General features: G+C 40.0%; 1 protein-coding gene across 1 annotated transcript; it reads left to right on the plus strand.

Annotated features, from left to right (window-relative positions):
* The first annotated feature begins 9,418 nt into the window (after positions 1–9,418).
* On the plus strand, positions 9,419–10,378 carry LOC142437969 (olfactory receptor 7E178-like). The gene has a single exon (XM_075540762.1). It carries the CDS (start codon positions 9,449–9,451, stop codon positions 10,376–10,378), a length of 930 nt encoding a protein of 309 aa, XP_075396877.1. The 5' UTR covers positions 9,419–9,448.
* Positions 10,379–12,569: the final 2,191 nt, after the last annotated feature.

A 12,569-nucleotide genomic window follows, 5' to 3' on the forward strand; every position in this document is an offset into this window, starting at 1 on the left:
ATGACACATTTGAATGATGTTGGAATGGAATATTGAACATACCAAGGACTTGCAGAAAACAAGCAAATCTTTCTTGAAAAAAAAAATTACAGTTGGATAACTCTTTAGAAGTAAGGATGAGAAGATTTTGTCTCATGTAATTTGGGCATAGTCTCAAGAGGTACTGATCCCTAAGAAAGGACACCATGCTTAGTAACGTTGAAGGTCATTGACAAATGGGAAGACAATAAGATGGATTGGCTACTAGGCTGCAACAGTAGTTCAAACATAACAATTGTGAGGATGTTCAAGACTGGACTATGATTCATTTTGCTGAACATAGTGTTCTGTGTGACAGAAACAACTCCAAGACAGCTAACAAGTTCCTATGGGAGCCCAGGTGGTGTGATGGGTTACGTTCTTCTCCCAATAATGCCTCAGAAAACATAAGGAACAATTCTACTGTGGTGACAAGTTTGGCTTTCTTTACCTTGAGTCATAATGCATATTGAAGTCTGTAATCCTTAATCTTTTTGATCAAGTGCTTCAAGTTCTCCTTGCTTTAAAAAAAATAAGATTGTGTCATTTGCATATCTCAGGTTGTTAATAGCCTCCTCTATTCCAAAGGCTACATTCTTCTTCACATAAGCCAGATTCTCTCATTCTTTGTCCAGCATATTGATTGAAAAATATGGTGGAGAACGTACAACCCTGTCGTAAATCATTCCTGATTTTAAACCATGCATGATTCCCTTATTCTGTTCACACAATTGCCAATTATTCCATGTAAAAGTCCCAAATGGGCACATTGAACTGTTCTAAATTCCCATTATTCTCACAGTTATTCATAATATGTTATGCTCCACAAAGTCAAATGTCATGGCATAGTCCATAAAACACAAAGAAAGATCTTCTGCTATGCTCTGCTTTCAACCAATAACCATCTAACATCGGCAATGATATCCCTTATTCCACTGACTTTATAAATCTGGACTCACCCACTGGCAGCTCCCTGTTGATGTACTGCTGCAAACATTGTTAGATGATCTTCAGAAAATTTGTACTTGTTGTGATATTAATGATATTGATCTATACATTGAGCATATGTTGAGTCGCCTTTCTTTGCAGTAGGTACACATATGGGTCTCTATCATTCAGTTGGCCAAGTAGCTGCATTCCAAATTAACTGACATAGAGAAATGAGTAATCCAGTGCTTCATCAGCTGTTGAGGCATTTCAATTGGTATTCCATGAATTCCTGATGCCTTGTTCTTGGCTGATGCTTTTAGTACTTCTTGAACTTCTTCCTTCAGCACTTTTGTTTTTTGTTCATATGCTAGCTCCAGGAATAGTGAAATGTTGAATGCTATTTTTTGGTAGAGAGCTCAGTTATTTTTCCTGCAGTTGCAACATAAGGCTTGAATTCACAATTGCAACATAAGGCTTGAATTCTTTTGTAGATTTCTTTTAGTTTCAAATATATTGAAAAGTTTTTCCCCTTTGATTTTTATCATTTCGGGTCCTTCCTATCCTAGGGTATCCATAGTTGACTTAATCTGAAAGAAACATCTGCATATACATTTTCAAAAAGATTATAGCCTTGAAAATCTAAGACCCCTACATTTAGAAGTTTGTAGTAAGGAAACAGTGAGCTTCCTCTTTGGAAGCAGTAGAGGGTCCAGTCTCCAGTGACATTCACTTTCTGCTTCTCTTGTTTTACTAACACTAACAAGTCTCCAGAGAGTGGAATAACATGCACTGATCTGGCTAATTGTGAGCACTGGGCATTTCGCTCACAAAGCCATAAACTGTAAATAACCCATCTTGGGCTCCTGAATTTCTAATCTAGTCCATGGAGCTCCATACTCTTTCTTGAACCTGCATTTCATCCGGTCCTGAGGAAGGAGTCGTCCTATCCCTCCAGGCAGGAGAGCAGGGAAGGACTCACACCCCTTGGTCATATCTCAGCCGAGAACTAGCACAATCCAGTGAGTGTTGTGGGACAGTCCACTTAGAGAGTGGGACCTTTCTTATCTCCTCACCAGGAGAACCAACATATGCAGGATGAACTTATGGCAAACTCTGAAACGGCATGATTTGACTCTAAAAACCTTTTAAATGATTGTTCCTGGCTCTGGTCTAGGTGTGAGAATACCATAATCTTTTAGTGTTTTAATTTAATATATATTGGGAGTAGTTCTTATGATATGTACTTCCTCCCTTTCATTTGTTCCTTAAACACAACAAAGTGATCTTGTAGCTGGTGAGATGATGGGAACAGTGTTGCTGTGGACATAAATGTAGCATTGTGAAGGCTTATTGAAGGCTGCCCATGGGCACAATCTGCACTAACACTTCCATGAAACTTGTCTCATTTTCTTTGAACAACCATGGAAAGAAAAGAGTGAAAGGCATGCTTACCTTTTCACAGAAGTGAAAGGGAGTGAAATCATTTTGTAAATTCTATCAGCTCATGGACTAGAAAAAGTTGAAGCCATTTTGAATGTGGACCATCCAGACACAAGACACGTGAGCATATTCTCCTATATCCACCCAACATGCCATTTCACTTTCCCGGTATCCCCAGGCCGTGGCCCCTTGCTCACTGCGCTCTGTTGTGTGGAGTATCTCCTAGACCCAGAGCACAGCCGTGCTTGCCTCCACTACCAGATGACAGTTAAGAATACAGGATGGGAGCACGTTGGGATCAGGAAGTTGATAAATCAGCAGATTGCTCTTGTCCTTCTTCTGGATTATGTGTCAGCTGTCTTCTTGGAATTTAGACCATTTGGATCTCAAAGGAAGACTTAGGTTTAGGATTTTATTCCTCATCAGCGTATCAGGATCCTTTAAAAGATGTAATTTAGATGGATCTCTGATTAAGTGTAGAGTGACATACAATTTAATAGTGAACCCTTATGCTGTACTTAGTATCTCTGTGCTACAGGGCATTTTCTTAGTTTCTCTCAGCATCTGTGTCACCATCTTTGTTTACCAAGAGATAGAAAAGAGATCTGCTTTACTGTAATGATTAAACATGTGGGGGACATTCCATACATGACATAATTTGTGGTGGATCCATATAGTGAAGGTACATTAATTTTATACCTTATTATTTTAATATATTTACACATTATTCATTTAAGTTAGGAAATGTTTCTTATTAAAATGTCCTGTGATCTGAATGCTTTGTGTGGCTGCCAAGAGTAGTGTAATATTTTTGTTCTTATACACACAGTTATTGAATTATTAGAAGGCAACCGTCACTTTCAGTGCTTATGATTCCCCAGAATATATTCTGTTCATTATACCGATAGAGTGCAACCATAATGATGACACCTATTATTGTTAAATATATAATGGACTCTTCCTTCCTTTGAAGGATTGAAATTTAGGCTGTGGCACCCACACTGAGTGATTTTATAATATCCAATGATATCCCACAAGACTAGAGATCAGATAACACACAACTCTAATATGTCTCCATTAAGTTATTTCTATGGTGTTCAGTTAATCACATGCCCAACAATCATCTTTAAAATATATACATTATTCATAAAAATGCAAAACAAAAAAGAAAAACAAGAAAGTAAATAGTTTTGTATGCACTTAGGCTTATTTTAAGATTTCCATAATACAATCTTTTGATTTGTTGAGAATTATAAGATTTCTGCCTTTTCCATTTATAGGTGTAAAGTTGGGACTCTATTTCAATTATAATTCAACCAATTTCATATTGAGTCAGGTTTCTGATTAAAAGTCAATATCTAAGTGTCAATCAATTACCAAATCTTTATTAGCAGCTATCTGTGTCCTCGTGATGGGAGTTATCTTCTCTTCTCATTTCCATTAAAAGAAGTTTAATGATTTACATGCACTCCATGTTAGTGTGACCTAGAGGGAGCACTCACGGTGTAGTGCTTATGTGTTGGGATGCAATATGAAAGGTCAGTACTTTGAAAATACAAGGGGCTTCTCAGAAGAAGGGTGAGGCTTTCGACTCCCATTAACAGTTACAGTTTGGGAAACTCACGGGGAACCCCTACCCTGCCCTACCAGGTCACCATGAACCTACTTTAATTGAAGGCACTGGGTCTGCTTTATATGAATTTTGCTCTTCTCATTTCTGTCCTGATTTTGTCCCCTCAACCAGGTCAGAATGATTTAGAATCTTTGCAAGTGAACAAATGGAGATGGAACCGCTGATTTCTCCTCTTACAAATTGGTGAGTTTATCTTTGAATTAAATATATAGACCCAATCACTTACAGGCACCATTATGCCATGAAGCTTCTAGAGTGTAAGACTTTACAAATACAGTAATGCACTGTTTAAAAGTTATATTTTTGTTTAGGTGAATAGTAGAAGAGGAAACCATACTTGTTTCAATTCTGGGTGTGTTGATTGCTCATCATTGTTTTAATTTGCATCTCTTAAGTGCATAATGAATATGAGCATTTCTTCATATGTCTGATGGATGTCTGATATTCTTCTTTGCTGAAGCATCTATTCATATCTGGTGCTCATTTTGAACACTGGATTATCTTCTCATTTCGAATTGAGCTGTTGGAGTTTTCTACAAATTTTAGAGATTAGTCTCTTGTCAGTTGTCATCGGTACAATTATTTCTCTGTCTGTGGGTTCTCGTTTTACTCTCAGTGAAACCTAGTGATACACTCTGTGTCCAGTTTTTTGGAACTCAGTCATGTAGTTTGTCTTCTGTTGTTGACATAGTTTACATTATGTTTCATAGTGTGTTTATGCCTCTTGTTAGCGCACTTTATCTGTAATTTTGTATTGGAATTTTTTTATACTTCTAGCTTTTCCATTTATGTCTTTGATCCATCAAGAATTTGGTTTGTATAAGGTATGAGATGTTTCCTTCAACTGGAAATGGACATCCCAATTTGTTTGCACCATGTGTTACTGTGATTCAAATTAACTTCATACCCTGTTAAAAAGTTGGCTCAATCCCTTTTTGGTTGTTTTATGAATGTTACAAGTCAAAGAAATTTATGGAAAGATACTTTTATAAGATAAAATCTATTTGATTGCTTCTAAAAAGGAACAAGTTGTGATTGAGTAGATTCTAACTCATGGAGACAAGACGTGTGTCAGAGTAGAACTCTGCTCCATGTGGTTTTCCATGACTACTCTTTAGGAAGCAGGTGCCCAAGCTCTTCCATTGATTCTGACTCATAACTAACTTGTAGGAATAAGCAGAGCTGCCCTTTCCTATTTCCAAGACTTTACATTTTTTTGCACAAATTCTTTTATTTATTTTATTAATAAATCATTTTATATCGGCTCATACAACTCTTATCACAATCCATACATACATCAATTGAGTAAAACACCCTTAAACATTTGTTGCCCTCGTCATTCTCAAAATTTGTCTTTCACTTGGGTTCCTGCAATCTTGATGGCAGGTACAGTCCTATGGGTCTATTGCTAGTTAAACAACCTAATTCTTAACCCACTGTACAACCACAACTCTTGTTTTTATCTTGTTAGGCACCCGTGAGGTGGTTTCAATCCATAGCGAATATGAACAGCATAGTGAAACACTGGCTTGTCTGTGCCATCCTAACAATTTTTAAGTGTTTTTATATATTGTTTATCTACTAAGTCAAGCCCGCTTTCTTGTTGGAAGGCTTGTTCTTCTCCTTTTTTTTTCTTTTCTTTTGCTGACACTTTACTTTACCAAACAGGACCTTCTTTTCAAGGGATTTATCTCTCGGGCTAATATGTCCAAAGTATGTAAGATGACGTCTATGATCCTTGATTCTAAGGAGCATCCTGGCTGTACCTCCTTCAAGGAAGATATTTTGTCCTCTGACACTCCATGATATTTTATTTACTTTTTGCCAACCTGAAATTTTAAATACATTAATTAATTTCTAGTCTGTTTCAATCATTTCTGAGCACATGCACTTAAGGGGATTGAAAATACCATGGTTTGGTTCAGGTATACTTGGATCCTCCACATAACAGCTTTAAAGAGACCTGTGCACCAGAGATGTCCGATGAAATATGTCCTTTCATTTCTTGATCATTGCTTCTAGGACCCTTGATTGTGAATATGAGTAATATGAAATCCCTGACAACTTCCATGTTCCCTTTATTTATCATGATGTTATCTTTCTATTGATTCAGTTGTGAGGACTTTGTTTTCCTTAGATGGAATTGCAATCCCTACTGAAAGACACAAGCTTTGATCTTCATCAGTGAGTGCTCCAGTTCCTCTTTGCTCTCTGCAGATTGCTAATGAGCCTTTCTCCCACCTTGATACTATCATCTTTATGCACTCCTGCTTCTCTTATTAATAACTCCCTTTTGAAATTTTTACTTCCCTTAAAATATTAAAGTCATTAGATTGTTGACAGAAAAATGGTATTTACAATGAAGACATTACTGGTCTTGCAAACATCTGTCTGGAAATATCCAGCTTCATTTCTATCACCAAGTTCACATTTTCCAACTACAGCTCTTTGCTTTTTGTTCCAGAATTTTACATTTCAACTCGGAATAATTATCTTTGGTGGTTGCATGTATGATTGATTTCACACTGCTGAAGTTGATATTATTCTTCAATTTCTTTGTCACTGGCATCTTAGGCTACTTTAACTGAATTATTTTTCTTTTTTGAAAGAAGGAGGTTTTCATTTGGATATTATTTTCCATAGAGAGTACTGTTATATCACCTCTCTGCGAATTTGTTATCTTAAAATGCACATGCGATTTTAAATACATTTTCATTTAAATGCATTTCCCTTGTGTCTCTAAAGCGGTTTGGCATAGAAATAGGTGAACAGCATAAGCACCAATGAGAAAATCTTCTGAGAATTACTTTATGGGGTGCTTTTAGGTGCCAACAGAGTTGGCTCCAATTCCTCACAGCGCTGTGCACAAGAGAACAAAACACTGCAGTCCTGCACCCTCCGCACAGTCCTTCCTCCGCCTGAGCCCATTGCTGCAGCCACTGTGTCCATCCATCTCCCTGAGGGCCTTCCTCTTCTTCTCCACCCTTCCACGTTACCTGTCGGGAGCCATGAGGCCCGGCCATAACCTTGCCTATCTGGACCCTTGAGACCCGGCCATTGTCTTGATCTTTATTTCCTGAGCTCTGTAATGTTCCACAGGAACTGTTTGTTCTACGGTCATTGTTCTCAGGGAAACACCTTTGGCTTGCTTCCTCCATTTATTGTTCTCAGGGAAACACCTGCGACTTGTTTCCCTTTCCTTGGCCTATATAAGTTGTAGTCTTTTACTCTATAATGGAGACTTGATCAGAATACTGTCTTGTCTCATTTCTCCGTGCTTCTTGTCTCCCCAATTCCCACTCTCTCCTCCAGGATCCACATTGAAGTTCCTGAGGGACGGGACATTTTGGCGCCCAACGTGGGACCCGGATATGAGGGATACCGTGAGGAAGAAGACGCAAAAGGAGGTCTGAGAGTAAAAGTGAAAGGAAATTCATTCGGCTGCTGCAGGAGCCTGCCACACCGAGACTGAAGGTGAGTAAAAGCGCCTGAAAATGGGACAAGAATTAAGCAAGGATCAGATTTATGTGAAACAATTGAAAGAGGCTTTAAAGACACGAGGAGTAAAGGTTAAAAGTTGTGATTGAAAACAGTGGATCCCGTGAAAGGCACCACTGAGTAGCACGGCCGTCAATACAAAATGTCCCAAACCGCGGGAACTTCAATGTGGATCCTGGAGGAGAGAGTGGGAATTGGGGAGACAAGAGGCATGGAGAATGGAGACAAGACAGTATCCTGATCAAGTCTCCATTATTGAGTAAAAGGCTACAGTTTATAAGGCCAGGGAAAGGAAAACAAGCCAGAGGAGTTTCCCTGAGAACAATAGATGGGGAAAGCAAGCAGCAGGTGTTTCCCTGAGAACAATGACTGCAGAACAAACAGTTCCTGTAGAACGTTACAGAGCTCAGGCAATAAAGATCAAGACAATGGTCTGGCCTCATGGCTCCAGACAGGTCCCCCTTTTTTATTTTGTAAAGCTAAGAGAGATCCCTTTGGGAACTGCATCTGTCTTAGGTTGTCAGGCATCAAGAGTCATCATTACCCGTCATTGATCAATGGAATGCTTTCATAAAATAAGAGCAAACCAACATCTGTCTTAGGTTGGTATGTCTTGTGCTGATCTTACCCATCATTGACTGTCCAGTTCAGCACACAAGGACAAGTATGTCTTATCATACCTTTTCATATGATCACCCTGTTTGCACATCTCAAGGCGGTGGTAATGGACCTACCTGTATAGGCTTTGCCTGGATGGCCTCAATCTGTTGCTTGATAAATGCCATGAGCTTGTTAAACACCACAGGTCCCAGTGAGAGCAAGAGTAATAGGCTAACCAAGAGGCCCAAAAGTGGTCAGAGATAGGGTAAAAGCCCATTGAGCTAAAGAATCTAAAAGGGCTAAGCTGTATGGAGAGGTAGCCCCATATTAAGAAACAGCCTTTTTTAATTCCTTTATGAGGATGAATTAGAGCCCAACATAATTTTGGACAGGCTCCCCCTGCTCATCTATGGTTTTGGTAACTGGGAAAGCATGTACAGGAGAGAAATCGCCCTACTCTTTTTCTGCAGGCATTTTCTTTGTAGGAAGATGTTGCCTAGGATGTTGAAGTGGGCGGCCCATTTCCATCCCTTATTCTGGTTCTGACACCCTTTGACTCCCTGATCTCAAAGTCTGCAGCCCGGTAATCAGACCGATGTAACTCTTCTAGTTTTATCTGTTGTTTAAGCTGACTAATTTTTCCTCTATGTTCCTCTATTATAGGAGGACCATTGGCCCCCTATCATCACTTTCTAGGCAAATAATGTCAATCTCCTTCTCTGGTGGAGACTCTCTGAGATCTGTTTTAGAACAGACTTTTAATATTTCTTCCATCTGGGTGATGGCTGCCGTTATTTGCAGACAACTCTCCTTTCTATCTATCAAATCTTTAATTAAATTCCAATAAGAAAAAGCTTTAACAGGAATTCATTCCGGTCAAAAGACCTCATAATAATGCTCCAAAGCACTGACAACGCTTTCCATCTTTTTATATCAGTTACCAAACAGGATGTCCCTCTTCAGGGACTGGTGTCTCCTGACAACATGTCCAAAGTCTGTAATATGAAGTCTTGCCATCCTAAGGCGCACTCTGGCCTTCCTTCTTCCCATACAGGTTGGTTTGTCCTTTTAGCAGACTGTGGTGTTTTCAATAATCTCCTGCATCACATTCAGATGAATGGATTCTTCTAGAGTCTTCCTTATCCAAAGTCTGACTTGCACATGCAGTTTGGAGAGCTACAAGGAAGTCATCTGCTGACGTTACTGGAGTCAGAGGTCCTCAAGTATGAACACTTACAAATTTCCATGATTTATTTGTGAACACTGTGTGTCTGTAAACCTATTACCTTTAACAATCCTCTTTTCTTTTTCAAAAGCCTTCTGGAAATCATGGAGCTGAAGAATCTAACAGGCATCCAAGAATTCCTTCTCCTGGGCCTTTCTGGGGATCCAAAACTGCAGAACCTCCTCTTTGGCCTTTTCCTGTGCATTTACCTAATCACGGTGGCTGGGAATCTTCTCATCACCCTGGTGATCAGCTCAGACCCGCATCTCCACACACCCATGTACTTCTTCCTCTCCAATCTCTCCTTGGCTGACACTGGATTCATCTCCACTACTGTCCCCAAGATGCTGGTGAATACCCAGACAATGATCAAATCCATCACCTATGCGGGCTGCCTGACACAAGTGTCCTTCTTTTATCTCTTTGCATGCCTGGACTGTATGTTCCTCAGCGTGATGGCTTATGACAGGTTCGTAGCCATCTGTCACCCCCTGCACTACACTGCTATCATGAACTCCCGCCTCTGTGGCTTGCTTGTTTTGATATCTTTTTGCATTGGTCTTCTGGACTCCCTGATGCATACTTTAATGGTCTCACAACTTACCTTTTGTGCAGATGTGGAAGTGCCTAGTTTCTTCTGTGACCCTCTGCACCTCCTCAACCTTGCCTGCTCTGACACCTCCAAACACACCATACTAGTATATTTCATCAGTGTCATCTTTGGTGGTGTTCCAGCCTCAGGGATACTTTTCTCTTACACTCGAATTATTTCCTCCATTCTGAGACTCGCATCTTCCGGTGGGAAATATAAAGCCTTTTCCACCTGTGGCTCTCACCTGACAGTGGTTTGCTTATTTTATGGAACAGGTATTGGTGTGTACCTTAGTTCAGCTGTCTCATCTTGTACAAAGAATGGTGCAGTGGTCTCAGTGATCTATACTGTGTTCACTCCGATGCTGAACCCCTTCATCTATAGCTTGAGGAATAAGGACATCAAGAGAGCCTCGTGGAGGCTCCTTAGTGGAAGGAAATAATCTTAATGTTATGACACCCTTTATGATATGTGGGATGGAAATGATTTCAAAATCTAATATCTATAAGTAGAAATTTGCTTGTTTAGTTGCATAAATTTTGTAACTCTCATAGACTTCTTTCCTGATTTATAATATCTGTACATTGCTTCCTATGGCACATCTCTGAGCAGTAGGGGTATTTTGGGTATCGTCTATCTGCATGATCAAACTAAATATTTATGACCCTTCTAACCTTCTCTAACTTTTCATTTATGATCTGACTTCCTGGAGAAATGTAGATTGTATTTTCATGTACTTAGAATCTCCACCCTTCTTATAATTACCCCGCATTGAATCACATTTGTGCATTTGGATTACCGAGGTCTTCTTTGGCTCTGATTCCAGTCTGTGACTAGGGAATCACATGATAAGAGCTCCATGGTAGCTCTGATATCAAACAGGACTGAGAATTACTAAAATCACACAGAGCAGTAATAGTTGGTACATGATTGAATAGAACTTTGTGTGTGTCAGTGTAAATAGGGATTTGAGATTCAAGTTTATTGGAAGTAAATTTTTTTTAATTTTTTATTTTAACAATTTATTGGGGCTGATACAATTCTTTTCACAGTTCATATATATACATATATCAATTGTATAAAGTACATCTGTACAGTCTTTGCCCTAATCATTTTTTTCTCTTTTCTTCTTTTACATTTTATTAGGGACTCAAACATCTCTTACCACAATCCATACATATACATACATCAATTGTATAAAGCACATCCATACATTCCCTGCCCCAATCATTCTCAAGGCATTTGCTCTCCACTTAAGCCCCTTGCATCAGGTCCTCTTTTTTTTTCCCCCTCCCTCCCCATTCCCCCCTCCCTCATATGCCCTTGGTAATTTATACATCGTTATTTTGTCATATCTTGCCCTATCCGGAGTCTCCCTTCCCCCCTTCTCAGCTGTCCCTCTCCCAGGGAAGAGGTCACATGTGGATCCTTGTAATCAGTTCCCCCTTTCCCACCCACTCACCCTCCACTCTCCCAGCATCGTCCCTCACACCCTTGGTCCTGAAGGTATCATCCACCCTGGATTCCCTGTACCTCCAACCCTCATATGCACCAGTGTACAGCCTCTGTCCTATCCAGCCCTGCAAGGTAGAATTCGGATCATGGTAGTTGGGGGGAGGAAGCATCCAGGATCTGGGGGAAAGCTGTGTTCTTCATCGATACTACCTCACACCCTAATTAACCCATCTCCTCTCCTAAACCCCTCTATGAGGGGATCTCCATTGGCCGACACTTGGGCCTTGGGTCTCCACTCTGCACTTCCCCCTTCATTTAATATGATATATATATATATATATACATATATACACATACATATATACATATACACATATATACACATACATACACACACTTATATCTTTTTTTTTTTTGCATGATGCCTTATACCTGGTCCCTTGGGCACCTCTTGATCGCACTGGCCGGTGTGCTTCTTCCATGTGGGCTTATTTGCTTCTGAGCTAGATGGCCACTTGTTCACCTTCAAGCCTTTAAGACCCCAGACACTATCTCTTTTGATAGCCGGGCACCATCAGCTTTCTTCACCACATTTGCTTATGCACCCATTTGTCTTCAGCGATCCTATCATGGAGGTGTGCAGTCAATGATATGATTTTTTGTTCTTTGATGCCTAGTAACTGATCCCTTTGGGACCACTCGATCACACAGGCTGGTGTGTTCTTCCATGTGGACTTTGTTGCTTCTGAGCTAGATGGCCGCTTGTTTATCTTCAAGCCTTTAAGACCCCAGTCACTATCTCTTTTGATAGCCGGGCACCATCAGCTTTCTTCACCACATTTACTTGTTCACCCACTTTGGCTCCAGCCGTTGTGTCGGGAGAGTGAGCATCATAGAGTTCCAATTTAATAAAAGAAGGTATTCATGCATTGAGGGAGTGTTTGAGTAGAGGCCCAAGGTCCTTCCGCCACCTTAATACTTGACCTATAAATATAGACACATAGATCTATTTCCCCATCCTCCTATATATATTTGCATGTCATGTCTTTGTCTAGACCTCCATGAATGCCCTTTGACTCCTAGCTCTTTCCTCCATCTCCCTTGACCTTCCTCCTGCCCTACTACCATGCTTCGTCGCCACCTGGGCTAGAGTATACCTCTTCTCTAAGCAACCTTAC

Source organism: Tenrec ecaudatus, chromosome 1, assembly GCF_050624435.1.
Source record: "Tenrec ecaudatus isolate mTenEca1 chromosome 1, mTenEca1.hap1, whole genome shotgun sequence".
Taxonomy (NCBI): domain Eukaryota; kingdom Metazoa; phylum Chordata; class Mammalia; order Afrosoricida; family Tenrecidae; genus Tenrec; species Tenrec ecaudatus.